Source organism: Equus przewalskii, chromosome 22 (assembly GCF_037783145.1).
Source record: "Equus przewalskii isolate Varuska chromosome 22, EquPr2, whole genome shotgun sequence".
Classification (NCBI taxonomy): Eukaryota; Metazoa; Chordata; class Mammalia; order Perissodactyla; family Equidae; genus Equus; species Equus przewalskii.
Window position 1 is genome coordinate 36,697,687 of NC_091852.1, and position 19,438 is coordinate 36,717,124.

General features: G+C 42.1%; 1 protein-coding gene across 1 annotated transcript in view; it reads right to left on the minus strand.

Annotated features, from left to right (window-relative positions):
* SAXO1 (stabilizer of axonemal microtubules 1) overlaps nt 1-3,715 on the minus strand; it is an 80,022-nt gene extending 76,307 nt beyond the window's left edge. The window contains exon 1 of the mRNA XM_008530059.2: nt 3,371-3,715. Within this exon, the coding sequence (XP_008528281.1) occupies nt 3,371-3,417 (47 nt within the window). The 5' untranslated portion in view covers nt 3,418-3,715. The remainder of the gene's footprint in view (nt 1-3,370) is intronic.
* Nucleotides 3,716-19,438: the final 15,723 nt, after the last annotated feature.

Genomic DNA, 19,438 nt, shown 5'->3' on the forward strand with positions numbered 1-19,438 from the left:
AAGGTATACCACTTCCTGAGCTCTGCTGAGCCCTAAACTTTGACTAAGTGCTCATTTCAGAAAATTTAAGGTAACTTCTAAAAAATTAAACTAAAGGAAAACCCAGAACTCCAAGGTTTTTTTGGCCATCTAGGCTGGTCTGGCTTAATTGGGCAGTGAGAGTTGGTTGGGAGAAGGCTGCCATCTTGTGGCCAAAAGTGAGAACTTGCTCCAAGGGAGCTGCGCATGCCCAGAGCCTCTGCCAGCGGCTCCTCCAGGAGGAAGCCTTCCTCTCCAAACCTCGTGCATCCCCAGAGCCTCCCCACCAGAAGAACGAAGGCTTCAAAAACTAAAGTTGAAAGGACATGAAAGAACTCTTCGCTCAAATAAAGCGAAGGAGGAAGATGAAGCGGGAGAGATGGAGGCTTCCCTCCCTCCCTAGCAGCCTGAAGAGCCTGCATAAGTCTCCAGATATTAAAAAATCGGAGGAACGGAAGCCCAAGAAGATCAAGCGACTCACTCAGAAACCCCTCTCTCCTCTCAAAGTAGAGTTCTTCTTCACACGCGCTTTTCCTCCAGATTTCTCATCACTTTTTCTCATAACCTCAGGCTGGAAAAGCCAAAAATCATCGACTTCTAGAGCTTAGCAAACACCTATAAAATTCCTCTCACTCCATCTCAACCGGCCTCCGGGCAGATTTAATTAGAGATGAGGATGCGTCCTCCAAATAATGAGACTTTACATCAGTATTGTCCAATGTAACTGTCTGCGATGATGGAAATGTTTCATATCTGCACTGTCCAATACAATAGCTTCACAAACAGGCAGCTACTGAGCGCTTGAAACTTGCCTCGTGTGACTAAGGAACTGACTATTTAATGCTAATTTAGAGGAAGTTGCCACACGTGACCAGTGGCTACCATGCTGGACAACACAGCTCTAAATCTTGCCTCCCTACTCCATTCCAGGACGTCATCACCTTGACAAATTTTAAAAATCCATCCATTTACTCGAAAAGCTATGTTTTGACTGCTATATGGAGAATAGTGTGTTAGTATTATACAGCACACACACACAAATAGAAAACTTGGTCTCTGCTTTCCAAGAGTAAACAATCAAATCGAAGAGATAAAGCACGCAGACATGTAAGGAGAGCCAAGAACACAGGGGTGGGTCCCTCTTGGATGGGGAGCTAGAGGGCTCATTAATGGTTGCCTAGCAACTGAAATGGCCTTAAAAGGCAGTGCAGCAGGAGGAGGGGACACGCGTATTTTAGAGAAAGGACAGCAAGGGTAAGGAACAGGAAGGGAGGTCAAAGTGCGTTCAGGAGATGCCAGGAAGCCCATTCGATTAGAGGAGGGGTTTTATGTAAGGGGGTCATAGGGGAGAAAATTAGAAAGCTACATTAGGACATGTTTTCAAACACAAAAGTGAGAGACCCAAGGAGGAAACAATGGAAATAAAAAGGGACCAATTAATGAAAGATTGCAAAGGAAGGGACCAGACTTTGGAAAGGATTAAATGTTTGGGATGGGGGTGGATTAGAGGTTATTCAAATTTTTTAACCCAGGGTAAATGGAGGATTGCTGGCCCCACTGAAGGGGCAGATACTGGGAGAAATGGGAAATGCTGAATGTTTGAAGGCTGGTGACGTTAATGAGATAGATAGGTCAACAAGCCCTTTGAGAAGCGAAATGAGACAACAGAGGGGAGGAGAGGTTGATGGATGTGAGAGTCAGACCAGAGACTGTTGACTGAAAGCACCGAGCAGAAGGGTAGATACAGGACAAGGACGAAGGAAAGGAGAAGAGACCCACAACAGACTCCGCCTCTGATGGAAAATGGATCCTTTGCAGGGATGAAGGCGGAACAGTCAGAGAAGGAGTATCCAGGGAAGCAGTACCCCCACTACAGGGATGGGAGGGAGATCCTAGCTGTGTACACTTCACACCTCTTAAATGAGCATCCCTGCCTTCCTAAACAGACTGTGTGCTTTGCAAAGGTGGAGACTGCGTCATATATTTCAATCCCAATGCCTACAACAGTGCAAATGAAACCTTAATGCCAATGTGCCAATGCTACCTGGATCTCTCACCACCTCCGGAGGAGGCTGGGGCGGGGGGGGGGGGCACCAGGGGGAGCCTCAGAGGTTTTGCCCCGGTGGTGTGGAAAATCAGCCCTAGACCAAAACACTGCTCTTGTCCCGCCTAACAAAGTTTAAAAGCAAGACGTACACTTGCACATGAGCTGGGTCAGTGGTTCCCAATCCTGGGAAATGGTCAGAATCACCTAAAGACGGCGGCAGGACCCACACTAGAGAGGATGATCTAACAGCCTGGGCAATTAACCCGGTTTTAAAGCTCCCCAGGTGTCTCTAATGAGCTGCCAGGGTGGAGGACCATCCACTGATGCCAGAGATGGGTGAGGCTTCTAACCCAGTTTACAGAGTGCTTTCTAATTCTCCTCACTGCTGATGCCGTTTTTATATTCACGTAGCATGTTGCAGTTGGCGAGCACGTTTTGCAGATTTCAAGATGCTAACATCTGTTAAGCACAATCCATTAGTAAGAGTCTCACACCCATTATCTCATTTAATCCTTAGAGAATCCTGGAGAAGTTCAGTTGCCTGCCCAAGATTCCACCATCAGCGGCAGCCCAGGAGAGCTGACCCCAGAATCCACCCTCTTCTCTGCTGCTGCCCCCCAGCCCAGCAGCTCCCCGGATGGCCTGGGATGCCCATGGAAGGGGCATCTCAGACTCTGAGACAGAGGAGGGGAGTCAGCTGCAGAACTCTGAGGAAAGCCCACATTCCTCCCTGGGACCACCTGCCTTCGCCGAGCTTCACCCAGGTGTGGTCCTCAAAGGCAACCGTCTAGCAGAAACAGTGCAAAAGTGACTTCCTTTCCTTATTCTTGTTCAACTCTACACGAGGGTGCAAACAAGTTTTACAAATACCTTATACTTCTCCAACAAAGTAGCAATAATTTCTGAGTGAGAAACTGTTACAATAGAGGACTCCTCGTCCCCATCCCACCCCTTCCAAAAAGAGTCCAACAAAAGCAGCACAATCCTCCCGACCTGGCCAGGGGTCTTCAGTCCTCGCCTGACACTTTCTGGGCTGCAGGGAGGGGAGCAAAGGCTGTACCTATTTCAACCTCCAGCAGCTCTGAAGTGAAGGAACAGGGGAAAGGCCTGGGGACAGTCACCTTTACCAAGACTGATTCAACGCGGACATGTTAATGTGACAACACTGCAGCCTCAAAAATTTTGACAAGTGGACGAATCCACCGCGATGCTGCCTGATGACGCAGCACAGGGTTAGGTCTCGGCCTAGTTGTGGAGTCTGAAAATCCAGGCTCCTGGGCCTTGGTCTGGGCGCGGCCACCTTACCCGCAGGAGCACAGGTCGCAGATGCACTTCCTCTTCAGCGGGCCCATCCTGAGGCTGGGATGTTCGCGCAGAGCATCCCCCGCGGCCGCCTCGCTGGGGACGCGCCAAGTCTCGAGGGCCTCAGCAAATGGCCTGAATGTTTACTCCAAAGAAAACTTAAGTGGCCCGTTTGCAAAGTCTGGTCGTCTGTTCCCGTCCTTGAGCCGGCCTTGCACGAGAGAAGCCGGGGCGCCCTCCCTCTGCGCGCCGCCGCCCCGCCTCCGCAGGCTGGACCCACGCACCGGCGGCGGCGGCTGCCCCCGCCCTGGAAAGTGCGCGGCCGGCGGACCCCGGGGTCTCTGTGACGTCGCCAGGCCCAGGAGGCGCGCCTCTGGGTGGCAATGATGTCACAGGGCTGCTTGTGAGGTCAGGAAGCTAGCAGGCCCAGAACAAAAGTCCCCTGTTGGACCTTGGAGAAACCTGAAGGTGAAGGGCATGACGACTTTGGAAAGCCCGTGCGTGAGCAAGTCAGCAGATGCCATGCTCACTTGTGCCAAAGAGACTGAAAACATCACTGCCATCACATGGGGTGGCGTTTTCTATCTCTAAGATCCATGGTACCTTTTCTTTTGAAAGGCATTCCCTGATGTCCTGCAGGCTGTCCTTAAATGCCATTTCCAGGTCTTCCTTGTGGAAATCAATGCCTCTGGCTCCACCCATAGACCTTGCACTCTTGAGAACAAAGCAGTTTGAGGGGCCTAGGCCTCTGCGGCTCAGGTGGGTGATCAGCCACTTCTCCAGGTGTTAGTACTGATGCCTCCATGCAGTGGTTAAGTTTTTGTGTCCATCAGAAGCACCTGGCTTGATAAAACAGGATTGCCAGACGTCACTCCCAGAGCTTCTGATTCAGTAGGCCTGGGGTTGGCTGAGAATTTGCATGTCCAATAAGTTCCCAGTGATGGTGATGCTGCTGGGCCGGGGACCACAGTTTCAGAAGCACAGCTTGGGAGATGCTTTTGCCGTCTCCAACCAGCCTTCCCCTAGTGTAATATTTCTCCAGCTTACCCGATCCTGGGAACCACTGCAGATCCTGCCCAGAAAGCTCCTGCCTCCAATCTCCAGTCTGGGACTCTAGTCTCAGCAAGAAGTCTGGTGATTCTGATCATGAGGCAAGCTGAGGAGACACTGCTCTGGTGGGCTCTGTGGAATTAAACATTATCACTCCCTTGTTATGGGAAATGGGAGCCTGAAGTATTGACCATCCTTATGCTTGTTTTTCTTTCCCACACTTTCTAACTCTTCCCATTAGTCTTATCAATGAGTGAGTGAGTGAGTCAGAGGATTCTTAGACTGCAGGATACTTAATATTCAGAGTTTTGGGGGTTGATCTTCTTCCATGTTAGGCTCCAGAACAGAGGTCAGCAAACTGTTGCCTACAGGTCAAGTTCAGCTGGCCACCTGTTTCTGTATGGCCAGCAAGCTAAGAATGGTCTTTACATTTTTAAATGGTTGAAAAAATTAAAATATTACATGATACATGAAACATAGAAAATTCAAATTTCAGTGTCTATAAATAGATTTTTGAATTTTGTCAAGAAATTTGTGGAGATGTTCGATTTTGCTTCTTGGCCCAAAAAAAGCTAAAATATTTACTATATGACTTTTTATGGAGAAAGTTTGCTGACCCCAGCTCTAGAAAGTCAAAAAGGTAGGTCCGGAGGGCAGCAAAGCTTACTGGTCATTCTTAGGAATACTGGAGGGCAAAGCTCCTTGCCTTCCTAGTAGGAGGTCAGGGGAGGATGGAAACAGGGAAGAGGGAGGAACAACAAGATGGAGAGGTGGGAGCTACTGGAAGCCAAGGCAAAGCCTGCGTGCCATCCTTGCCACCGACAGGGTCATCACATGGCCCTTCCAGAGGAACTATGGTGCTAGACACCAGCCTTCACTTGACAGCTGTCTAAACATTATCCATGAATCTTTCAGAAGGATGTCCCACTCATGCCCCAGTGTTTGATGAGAAGCATGCCCCATTCAAACTGCCCTTGTGGATAGCAACCTTGTCAACAGCTCATGGCACCCCCAACTTCCCCCATCCCTGCCCTCAACAGAGGGTGCAGCTTTTAAAAGATGAAGATGGTGTGGAGAAAATAGCCTCAGCACTGGTGTTTCTGTAAAGCTGGTGCTAGACAGGACGACATCCCCTCCCCGCTTGTTACACTTACTGCCCATGTTTTGTTAGTTCCAGCCAACTCTACCCAACTCATAAATAGCTCTCTAACCCTGTTCCAAAATGTCCTTGTCTGTGAAGAATTCACTATCACTTGCTATGTACTAAACACTTCTGCATACTTTCCCATGAGCTCGCTTATCTCTCTCTTAAAACTGACATAAGCCTATCATACCCATATTACAAATCAGAATACTGAAGCTAGGAGGTAAACTCACTCAAGATCACACAGCCAATAGGCACCAGGGCTGGGATTCAGATGCACCTTGGTCTTTCAAACTTTTCCACCCAAGAAAGGGACAAAGAAAAAGAATGAATGGGTAAGCCGGAGATCTTAGAGATGACTACAAATAATATTTTATCTCAAAATTTACATTTACTTCTTAATATGGCAATCTTTATTTAATATTTTCCCCAAAATCTTTTCATGAAATTGACACAATGAAGCTACACAATTTTTATTCTGTGGCCTCATGACCCACTCAACCCCAAACTCATTGCTGTGTACCATCTAAAAATCTATTCTTTGTAGAACATTGTTAAAAATCTATAGTTACTCCTCTGAGCACAAAGCACTTTAGCAAAACATTGTCTTTTTAGCATCCTTAACTATTTGGGATCGCTAAACTTCACTGGCACCAATAGAAGACTAGCCCATCATAGCACACAAATTGGACCTCTACCATTCAACCATTCATTCATTCCGCAAACACTTATTGATCCCCTGTGATGAGCCAGGCACTGTGCTGACAGAGCCCTCATGGAACTCAATCTAGACGGAGAAGAAGATGACCAAAAGATTGCCCAAGTGTATCATTACAAACTATTATAAGTATCAAGAAGGAAAAATAGGGAGACCTGGTGAATTCTATCAAATATTTGAGGAAGAAATAATACCAATCCTACACATACTCTTTTAGAAAATAGAGGAGGAAGGAACACTTCCCAATTTGTTCTATCAGGCCAGTATTACTCTGATTCCAAAGCCAGACAAAACTGTCACACGAAAACTACAGACCAATATCGCCCATGAATATAAGTGTAAAAATCCTTTTGTAATATTAGCAAACTGAAAACAGCAACATATGAGAGGATTATATGCCCTCACCAACAAAGTTTATCCCAGGAATACAAGGTTGTCTTAACACCGGAAAATCAATTAATGTGATACACCACACCAACAGAATAAAGGCTGAAAACTATTTGATTCAGAATAGGTATTTAGCAAAATCCAATACTCATTCTTGATAAAAATCCTCAGCAAATTAGGAAAAGAAGGGAATTTCCTCAACCTGATGAAGGGCATTTACAAAAAAGTTACAACTACCATCATGCTTAGTGGTAAAAGACTGAATGCCTCCCCCTCAGGTGAAGAACAAGACAGATGTCTGCTCTCATCACTTCTATTCAACACCCTACTGGAGCTTCTCATCAGTGGAATAAAAAAGGGAAAAGAAATTAAAGGCATCCAGATTGGAAAGAAAGAAATAAAATTGTATTTGCAGATGACATGATCCTATATGTAGAAAGTCTTACTCTATATTTTTTTTTAAAAAATGATGAGAAACAAGAAACAAGAAAGACTGCAGAAGATCAGTTACAAAAATCAATTGAACTTTTATAGACTAACAACAAACAATTCAAACGTTAAATTAGTGAAACAATTCAATTCACAATAGCATTAAAATGAAAAAAACACCCAGGAATAAATTTAACCTTATAAGTGTAAGACTTATACAGTGAAAACTACAAACATTGTTGAGAGGAATTAAATAAAATCTAAATGAATGGAGAGATATACCATGTACCTGGATCAGAATATTCAAGATTGTTAAGAAGGCAATTCTCTCCAAATTGCTTTACAGATTCAATGCAATCCCTATCAAAATCCCAGCAAACATTTTTAAATAGAAATTGGCATGCTGATCCTAAAAGTTTATATAGAAAGGCAAAGGACTCAAGATAGCCAGACGATTCTGAAAAAGGACAACAAAGATAACAGGACTTAAACCACCTAATTTGAAAACTTATTATCAAAACTAGAGCCAAAGTTGGGGCTGGCCCCGTGGCCGAGTGGTTAAGTTCGTGCGCTCCGCTGCAGGCGGCCCAGTGTTTCGTTGGTTCGAATCCTGGGCGCGGACATGGCACTGCTCATAAAACCACGCTGAGGCAGCGTCCCATATGCCACAACTAGAAGGACCCACAACGAAGAATATACAACTATGTACCAGGGGGCTTTGGGGAGAAAAAGGAAAAAAAATAAAATCTTTAAAAAAAAGAAAGCTATAGCCAAAGTAATCAAGACAATGTGATATTGGCTAAGGCTAGACATATAGATCAAGGAACAGAATGGAGAGTCCATAAGTAAACTCTCACATTTATGGTCAGTTGTTTTCTGAAAGAGGTGGCAAGGGAATTCAATGAGGAAAGAATGGTCTTTTCCACAAATGATGCTGGGATAACTGGACATCCATGGAGGGGCAGGGGGATGGGACTTATACGCTGACATCCCCGCCTACAAAAATTAGCTCAAAATGCATTGCAGACTGAAATGTAAAGCCCAAAACTATAAAGCTTCTAAAATAAAGCATATAAGTCAATCTTTGTGACCTTTTGTCAGACAAAGATATCTTAGATATATACCAAAATCATGATCCATAAAAATTAAAAATTGACCTATCAGACTTCATAAAAATCAATAATTTACTCTCCAAAAGACACTGTTAAGAGAATAAAAAGACAAGTACAGACTGGGAGAGATACTTGCAAATCATTTATCTGATAAAGAACTTGTATCCAGAATGTACAAAGGACTCATAACTCATAATAACCCAATTAAAAAAGAGCAAAAGATTTTAAGAGAGATTTCAGCAAAGAAAGTATGTGAATGCCTAACAAGCACGTGAAAAGATGCTGTGCAGAAGGAGGCAGCAGAGTGAGCCTGAAACTGCCATCCTTGGAAAGTCCTCCTTGCAGGAATCGCCCTTGGCTAAGAACTTGGATTTCAGGAGAGTTCCCACCATTCCCTGACAACAGCTCACTGCGTCTAAACCATACAAGCACTGTGGTTTATGCTGAACACCTACTTTCCTTCCGGAAACCTGGAATTTTGGTACATGCTAGGTAGATGGCGCTCACATGACCAGCCCCCAGTAAAAAACTCTGGGCCATGAGTCCCTAATAAGATTTCCTGGTAGACAACATTTCACACATGTTGACACCACTCATTGCTGGAGGGATTAGGTACATGTGTGTGACTCTACTAGGAGAGGACTGTTAGAAATCTGCACCCAGTTTCCTCCAGACTTCTCCCCATGTGCCTTTTCCCTTTGCTGATGATCTATGAGTTCTTTCACTGTAATAAATCACAGCCCTGAGTATATGAGTCCTCCTAGCAAATCATCGAACCTAGGGGTGGTCTTCAGGACCACCAACACAATGCATGACATCAGTAATCATCTGCATGTTGGTAAATTATAACCATAATGAGATTCCACTTCACATGTATTAGGATGACTGTAATCAAACATTGTTGCCAAGAATATGAAAAAAGTGGAGCCCTCACACATAACTGGTAGGAGTGTAAAATGGTACAGCCACTTTAAAAAAAAGTTTGGTAGTTTCTTAAAAAGTTAAACATACTTATCATATCACCCAGCAATTCCATTCTTAAGTATTTACTCAAGAGAAATGAAAATGTATGTCCACACAGAAACTTTAATATGAATGTTCACAGTAGTATTTTTCATGACAACATAAAAACTGGAAACTGTCCAATTTCCATCAACTGAAGAATGAACAAATGTAGTAGTGTATATTTGTACAATAGAATACAATTCAGCAATAAAAATAAATGAAGTTACTAATGTATGCTACAATATAGATGAACCTCAAAAACCTTATGCTAAGAGAAAGAAACCAGATTATTTTTAAAAACTATATATTGTATGATTCTATTCACATGAAGTTTCTAGAGAAGGCAAATCTATCCGGACAGAAAGCAGAACAATGGTTACCTGGGTTTCAGGGTGGGAGCAGAGATTGACTGCAAACAGAAACGAGGAAACTTTTTTTTTAAACAGGCAACAGCGTTTTTTGTTTGTTTTGTTTTGTTTTGTTTGCTGGGAAAGAGTCACCCTGGCTCACATCTATTGCCAATCTTCCTCTTTTTTTCTCCCCAAAGCCCCAGTACACAGTTGTATATTTTAATTGTAAGTTCCATGTGAGCCACCACCACAGCATGGCTGCTGAGAGATGAGTGGTGTGGTTCTGCACCTGGGAACCAAACCTAGGCCACCAAAGCAGAGCATGCTGAACTTTAAACACTAGGTTATCAGGGTTGGCTCAAGAAACAGGGGAACTTTTTGGGATGATGGAAATATTCTAAAACTGAGCTGTGAGGATGGAACTGTATACTTATATACAATGGATGAATTTATATGTAAATTATACCTCAATAAAGCTTTTTTTAGGAGTTAAAAATAGAAATACCCTATGACCCAGCCATCCCATTACTGGGTATCTATCCTAAGAACCTGATAACAGATATCTCAAGAGTCCGTTGCACCCCTATGTTCATCGCAGCATTATTTACAATAGCCAAGACGTGGAACCAGCCTACATGCCCAGAAACTGATGACTGGATAAAGAAGATGTGGTATATATACACAATGGAATACTACTCAGCCATAAAAAAAGACGAAATTGGCCCATTCACAACAACGTGGATGGACCTCGAGGGCATTATGTTAAGCGAAATAAGTCAGTCAGAGAAAGACGATCTCTATATGACTCCACTCATAGGTGGAAATTAGTATATTGAGAAGGAGATCTGATCGGTGGTTACCAGGGAAAAGGGGGGGTGGGGGGAGGGTACGAAGGGGGAAGTGGTGTACCCACAACATGACTAACAAAAATGTACAACTGAAATCTCACAAGCTTGTAATCTATCATAACATTAATAAAAAAAAATAATAATTTAACAGCAAAAAAAAAAAAAAAACCTTGGACCAAGAGAATGGCACCCACAAGTAAAGCAGTACTTCCAATTTATGGTTCTACACAGGAGTCTTCAGCAGTGAATATATCATTGGGATGCTCTTTAACAGATCAAACCCCTTAGTAATAAAAAATAGGGAAGTAGCCTTCAGTTCCAGGTTAATTTTGTCTGGAAAATGATCAAAGAAGGTTTATGATAAGTATGATGATTTTCAGCAGTGTTTTTGGGTAGCTGTCATCATGGAAGGAACATTAAGAGCATGTCTGCCTAGGTGAAGAGGATTGAGAGATTCAGACTTCCAGTTATAAAATTAATAAGTCATGGGGATGTAATGTATAGCATAAGGAATATAGTCAATAAAATTGAAATAACTTTGTATGTGACACATGGTAACTAGACTTATCAGGTGATCATTTCGTAATGTGTATATCAAATCACTATGATGTACACCTGAAACTAGTAGGATATTGTATGTCAATAATGTTTAATAAAAAATAAAAAATAAAATAAAATTCCAATTACAAAATGGAAAAAAATAAAAAAATAAAGCTTTTTTTAGGGAAAAAATCCCTTACAAAAAATCCCTTTCAGTATCATTATCAAATTATTATTATTCCATTTTGAATAATCTAGGTCAAGATTTCTCCTTTGTTTCCAAACAAGGTAGCAGATTGGACACGTGCGTTTATCTTTCTCTCTCTAAAATGAGAGCAATGGGATGAGAGAGCAAGGACAAAAATGGACTAAGAGATAATAAAATCAAATTCAGGGAAACAAAATAAGCACAAGGAAGAATGGTAACCGACTTAGCTAACACAAGAAAGCTGAATCCTTAGCCAGCAATGGGGAAAGCTAAGAAAAAGCATTATTTTTACCACAGAAATTCCAATAGATTCAAGAATTGGCAGCATCAGTGGGAGTAAAGATTGCACTAAAAACAGGAGGAATGGTTGAAGATCTGTTTAAGAAGCTATTAGACTCACAGATGCCCTACCCAATTCCACATAGCTGGGCAACTGCCCTTCTCCCACCTTAGATTAGCAGTTTTTATTCCCTGGAAAGAGTAAAACATAGGGGAACATCAAGGACATTGAGGACTGGGGTACCATATTGAAAACAGAAGGATTAAGTGAAGACTGCCTATAAACTGAATATTAGGACCCTAGTGTTCTTCTCTCAGAATGATCAGGGTGCTGTTAATCAGGTTTATATTCACCCCAGCTCTGGAGAAGAATCTTGGAATAATCAAACCAGCCAAAGATGTCAAGTCTAAAGATACAACAAAAGTTTCCTCAAAGAAATGGCCCAGCCAGATCACCCTTCATTAAACCTCATAGTCTGTCAGTGCTTCCCACAGGCTTTAAAAAAACCTTTAAATAGGAGCAGACGGCCAAAGATCACTAGAAAACTGAGGAACATTTCTAACATGAAAAAGAAAGACCAAAACAAAAGAAGAAACAGAAAGGATTCCAAAGAAACCAAGAGTAAACAGAGATGAAGACTTTTTTAATGTTACTAATATTCTCAGAAAGATAAAAGATGTTCAATCCAAGAAAATGATTTTATATTTTTTAAAAGAAGAATCAGAATAAGAAACAGGCTGTGGAAATTAAACATATGATACCAAGTTTTAAAACTCCAAAAAAGAGTTAGAAGATTAAGATGAGAAAAATCTCCTGGAAAGGAGAACAAATAGAAAATAAGAACATGAATATAAGAGCGTCAGAGGAGAGTCCATGAGATCCAATATCTAGATCATTGGAGTATCGATAAGAGAGAACAGAGAATGCAGAGGAAATATATTATCCAAAAATTCAAGAACATTTTCCAGAATCAAAGGTCATAGGGGGACCCAACACTATGGGGCTCAACAAAATTGGGGCTCAACAATGCCAGTTATGATTAAGTTTCAGAACACCAGAGATAATAAGAAAATCTAAGTTTTTAGAGAGAAAAAATAGATCAAATACAAAGAAGCAGGCATCAGACTTATTAAAAGCTAAAAGACAATGGAGCAATGCCTCCAAGATTCTGAGGGGAAATTATTTCCAACCAATCAAGTGTGAGAGTAAAAATAAAGATATTTTCAGACACGCAATGTCTTAAAACTTTTACTGCCCTCATACTTTTTATCAGGAAGCTACTGAAGAATGTGTTCCACCAAATGAGCAAATAAGCCAAAAATGAAGAACACATGGGACCAAGGAAAAGCGATACTTAAGAGAAAAGGGAAGGGAATCCCTAGAATGACAGTGAAAGGAGATCAGGGCAACTGTGGTGTAGACACTGAGGACTCCAGAACAGACATCGCCAAGGAGATGAAATTGAGTTTGAATCTAATGAGATGTTGCACACACTATTCTGTATTATGGCATTTTGCTGTATGTTTTATTTCCATAAACTAGAGCAATGACTATTTTTTAACTTCTCGACCTGCACACATGTTAACTCAGTGCCCTACACATTTTAGGTATTCAAATATTTTGGAATGAATGGGAGAATGGAATACCTGTATTTGTAGAGTATAGGACTCTGAAAAGGGATTTATCGTAGATATGGAGTATCCTAACTTGGGAAGCTTCAATATCCTGATGATACTGACTTATTCTGAATGAATGACACTGAATGACACTGATTCATTCATCTATTTGAAGATCAAGGACAGAACCATGCTATGTTTTTAGGGGGGCAGTGTGGCCTATTATTAGGTAAGTAGACCCTACAGTTACACAATGTGAGTTCAAATTCTACTTCAACAGCTATAACCAAATTATGTTAATGGATACATACTATTAATAGATGTAAATTATGACATCAGCATATAATGTGGGGAGAGAAGAGGTAAAAGCAGAGAGTTCTTGTAGGCAAATGAAATTAAGTTATCAGCTTAAAATAGACTATTATAACCATAATATATTTTATGTAAGCCCCTTGGTAACCACAAAGAAAATGCCTTTAGAAGTTACACAAGAGAAAAAGAGAAAAGAATTAAAATGTATCAATACAAAAAACAACAAAACAAAGAAAGACAGCAAGAGAGAAAAGAGGGACAAAAGAACTACAAGACAAACAGAAAAAAGTTAACAAAATGGCAGTGGTAAATCCTTCGCTATCAATAACTACTTTAAATGTAAATAGACTAAATTCCCCAATTAAAAGATGCAGAATAGCTGAAAGCATAAAAAACCAAGATCCAACTGTATGCTGTCTACAAGAAACTCACTTTAAATTCAAGAAAACAGATAGGCTGAAAGTAAAGGGATGGAAAAGATATTCCATGCAAATGGTTACTGAAAGAAAGCAGAAGTCTATATACTTGTATCAGACATAGTAGACTTAAGGTCAAAAGCTGTCTCAAGAGACAAAGAAGGTCATTACATAATGACAAAAGGTCAACTCAACAGGGAGATTTAACAATTATAAATACAGACACATGCAACATCAGAGCACCTAAATACAGAAAACAAATATTGACAGATTTGAAGGAGAAATGGACAGCAATACAATAATAGTAGGAAACTTCAATACCCAACTTGCAATAAGGGACAGAATATCTGGGCAGAAAATCAGTAAACAATGGACTTGAACAAGACTATAGACCAAACAGACATACACTCTATGGACCTAACAGACCTAACAGAACTTTCACCTAAAAGTAGAAGAATACACATTCTCCTCAAGTGTATACAGAACATTTTCCAGGATAGATCACATGTTACGTCACAAAACAAGTCTTAACAAATTTGAAAATATCTAAATTACACCAAGTATCTTTTCCAATCACAAGAAATCAATAACAGCAAGAAAATTAGAAATCAGTAACAGCAAGAAAACAGGAAAATTCACAAATACTTGAAAATTAAATAGCACACTCTTGACTAATCACTGGATCAAAGAGGAAATCAAAAGGGAATTCAGAGGAGTGATGTCAGCAACACGGCTGACTGAGCTGTTCCCTTTGCTTCTCCCCTTTCAAACTACAACTAAATGAACAGTCACTCATCAGCAGAGGATACCCACACAGCCCCTCAGGACACCTGAGAGATCCATGCTGCTATACATCAGAAGGCGGGTGGACTACCCCAGGAGAGGTGGTAGAGATAGGCGAGCCTGAGGGTGGGCATGTGCCTCAGAGTGACGGTGGAAATAGGTGACGGCAGCCCAGAGCCCTGGCGTGATCACTCTTTGGTCCTGTGGGAAAGCCCAGAGTCCCACCACAGTCCTAGGGAGTGGCTCTGGCTCAGACCCAGTGGGGAGGCCCCACCCACCATGTACAGAGGCTGGTGCAACCTAGGAACAGACAGCAGCATATCTACAGTCCAGGCAAAAGTGTCCCCAGCTGCCACAAACATCCACAGTACCACAGCAGCCACAAAGTGGGGAGTGTGACTTGGCAGGACTGTGGGAGCAGGTGGCAGCAGCTCTGAGCCCCCCCATGATCACTCTCTCAACTGGTGGGAGAGTCCACAACCCCACTATGGTCCCAGGGAGTGGCTCTGGTTCAGACCCAGTGGGGTGGCTCCACCCACCAAGCACATCAGCTGGTACAACCTAGGACCAGATGGCGGTGGATCTATGAGTCTGGGCAAATGAGCTCCCAGCTGCCAGGAACGCCCATAGTACCACTGTGGTCCTGAAGTAGGGAGCATGTCTGGGCAGGACTGTGGGAACAAGCTGCAGGAGTCCACAGGCCCCATGTGATTGTTCTCCCAGTCGGTGGGAGACCCCACAGGGCCACTGTGATCCAAAGCAGTGGTCCAGGCTTGGACAGGAACAGCTGACGGGGATCCTGGTGAGCTCAAATTACACAGCTCCTGCCCCCTCCCCCAAGTGGCAGCAGGTGGAAGCTGCAACCAAATTCTATCTCTATGCCGAGGCACAAATCCACACCATCAAGCCATATGAAAAAATGTGTTAAATCTCCAGAACAGAAGGAAAATGACAAGTACCCAGAAATCAATCCTGAAGACACAGAAATCTATAATCTAAATGACAGATAATTCAAAATAGCTATCATTAAAAAACTCAACCAGTTAAAAGAGAATGCAGATAGACAATTCAACAAGTTCAGGAGCTACTTCACAAAAGAGATTGAAACTATAAAGAAGAATCAATCAGAAATGTTGGAGATGAAAAACACAATGGATGAGATAAGGAAAACTCTGGACTCCCTGAACAGTAGAGCTGATATTATGGAGGATAGAATTAGCAGTCTGGAGGACAGGAGTATGGAAATGCTTCAGATAGAGGAAGAGAGAGAACTAAGACTAAAAAGAAATGGAAAAACTCTCCAAGAAATAGCCAACTCAGTTAGAAAATGCAACATAAGTATTGTAAGTATCCAAGAGGGAGAAGAGGAGGAGAATGGAGCAGAAAGCTTGTTCAAAGAAATAATAGTCAAGAACTTTCCAAACCCGTGGAAGAGGCTGGAAATACATGTGACAGAAGCCAATAGATCTCCAAACTATATCAATGTAAAAAGACCTACTGCAAGGCATATAGTAGCAAAGCTGGCAAAGCCAGTGACAAAGAAAAAATATAAAAGGGAGCAAGGAAGAAGAAAGTAACTTACCAAGGAACCCCTATCAGGCTTTCAGCAGAAACCTTACAGGCTAGGGAAGAGCGGAATGATAATATTCAAAATCCTGAAAGACAAAAACTGTCAGCAAAGAATACTCTATCCAGAGAAAATGTCCTTCAGATATGATGGAGAAATAAAAACTTTCCCAGACAAACAAAAGTTAAGGGAGTTCATCGCCACAAGACCACACCCCTCCCCACCGCTGCACCCTTGCTACAAGAAAGCCTCAAGAAGGCCCTCATACCTGAAAAAAAAAGAAAGGGGTTACAAAACCCTGAGCAAGGAGATACATAGACAAAAATCAGAAGATTGCAGCTCTCTATCAGAACTGGTTAGAAAATGCTTAATGATAACATTAAAGAAAAAGGGAAGGAAAAAAACAAAAATAAACATAATCTTGTCATTTTAATGACAAACTCACAACACAAGATGGAATAAGATGTGACAATAACACCTTAGAAGGGGAACAGGAGAGGGGTGGAACTGGGTTAGGCTAAGGAAATAAGAGGCTATCAGACAATGGACTACGTCATCTGTAAGATTTTTTTTACAAACCTCATGATAACCACCCATGAGGCAATTCAAAAAATTTCTTGAGACAAATAAAAACACAACATATCAAAACTTATGGGATGCAACAAAAGCAGTACTAAGTGGGACGTTTATAGCAATAAATACCTACATTAAAAAAGAAAATCACAAATAAACCTAACTTTATGCTTCAAGAAAATAGGGGGGAAAAAAAGAATAAACTAAACCCAAAATTAGCAGAATGAAGGAAATAACAAAAATCAGAGCAGAAGCAAGTAAAATAGAAAAGAAGAAAAAATTAACAAAAATAAGCTTATTTTTTTGAAAAAAATGAAATCAATAAACCCTTAGCTAGACTAAGAAAAAAAGAGAGAAGGCTCAAATAAATAAGATCAGAAATGAAAGAGGAGACACTACAAAGGATGTCTCAGAAATAAAAAGGATCATAAAAGACTATTATGAACAATCATATGCATGCAAACTAGACAACCTAGAAGAAATGGATAATATTCCTAGAAACATAGGACCTACCAAGACTGAATCTAGAAGAAGTGGCAAACTTGAACAGACCAATAACAAGTAAGGAGGTTGAAATAGTAATCAAAAACCTCCCAAGAAAGAAAAACCCAGGGCCAGAAGGCTTCATGGCTGAGTTCAAAAGATTCAAAGAAGAGTGGCTGGCCCCGTGGCCTAGTAGTTAAGTTCTGGACACTCTGCTTCAGCAGCCCAGGTTTGGTTCCCAGGCATGGACCTACAGTACTCATCCATGGCCATGCTGTGGGGGTGACTCACATACAAAAAATAGAGGAAGATTGGCACAGATGTTAGCTCAGGGTGAATCTTCCTCAGCACAAAAAAATATATAGTTTCAAAGAACTAATACCAATCCTTCTTAAAATCTTCCAAAAAACAGAAGTAAAGAGAACACTTCCAAACTCATTTTATGAGGGCAGCATTACCTTGATACCAAAGCCAGAGGAAGATACTACAAGAAAAGATAATTGCAAGTCAATATCTCTGAGGAACATAGATGCAAAAATCCTCAATAAAATACTGGCAAACCAAATTCAACAACACATCAAAAAGATTATATACCATCACCCCAAGATTATAAGCTGTGATTTAGCCCTGGGATGCAAGATTGTTTTCACAGGCAAACCAAACAATGTGATACACCACATCAACAGAGTGAAAGATAAAAACCACACGATCATCTCAATAGATGCAGAAAAGGCATCTGACAAAATTCAAAATCCATTCATAATAAATACTCTTGGGGCCAGCCCCATGGCGGAGTGGTTAAGTTCACATGCTCTGCTTAAGTGGCCCAGGGTTTCACCAGTTCAGATCCTGGGCTTGGACCTAGCACCACTCATCAGGCCATGCTCAGGTGGCATTGCACAAAGCAGAACTAGAAGGACCTACAATTAGAATATACAACTATGTACTGGGGGTGTTTGGGGAGAATAAGAAGAAAAAAAGGTTGGGGACAGATGTTGGACAGAGCCAATCTTTAAAAAAAAAAAAAAAACTCTCAGGGCTGGCCCAATGGTGCAGTGGTTAAGTTCACACATTACACTTCTGTGGCCTGGGGTTCACCAGTTCGGATCCCAGGTGCCGACATGGCACCACTTATCAAGCCATGCTGTGGTAGGCATCCCACATATAAAGTAGAGGAAGATGGGCACAGATGTTAGCTCAGGGCCAGTCTTCCTCAGCAAAAAGAGGAGGATTGGTGGCAGATGTTAGCTCAGAGCTAATCTGCCTCAAAAAAAAAAAAAAGAACCAAAAACTCTCCATAAAATAGGTGTGGAGCCAGCCCTGATGGCCTAGCACTTAAAGTTCAGCATACTCCACTTTGGCAGCCTGGGTTCGGTTCCTGGGCACAGAACCACACCACTTATCTGTCAGTAGCCTTGCTGTGGCAGTGGCTCACATACAAGAACTAGAGAGACTTACAACGAAAATATACAATTGTGCACTGGGGCTTTAGGGAGAAAAAAAAAAGAATTAAAAAAAATAGGTGTTGGGGCCAGCTCCGTGGCCGAGTGGTTAAGTTCGCCTGCTCCGCTGCGGCAGCCCAGGGTTTGGATCCTGGGCACGGACATGGCACCACTCGTCAAGGCCATGTTGAGACGGCATCCCACATCCCACAACTAGAAGGACCTGCAACTAAGATATACAACTATGTAGCCGGGGCGGGGGTGGGGTGGAGGGGAGGTTTGGGGAGATAAAGCAGAAAAAAAAAAACCAACAAGATCGACAACAGTTGTTAGCCCAGGTGCCAATCCTTAATAAAAAAAAAAAAATAGGTGTAGGGGCTGACCCTGCAGCCAAGTGGGTTAAGTTTGCGTACTCCACTTCAGCAGCCCAGGGTTTTGCCGGTTCAGATCCTGGGCATGGACAGGGCACCACTCATCAGGCCATGCTGAGGCAGCGTCCCATATAGCACAGCCAGAGGAACCTAGAACTAGAATACACAACTATATACTGGGGGACTTTAGGGGAGAAGAAGAAGAAGAAAAAAAAAGGAAGATTGGCAACAGATGTTACTTCAGGTGCCAATCTTTAAAAAAAAATTTTTAATAGGTGTAAAAGGAAATTCCCTCAATGCAATAAAGGCCATTTATGAAAAGCCACAGCTCGCATCATAATCAATGTGGGAAAACTGCAAGCTTTTCCTCTAGGATCTGGGACAAGGCAAGGACAGCAGTTCTATTCAATACAGTACTGGAAGTACTAGCAAGAGCA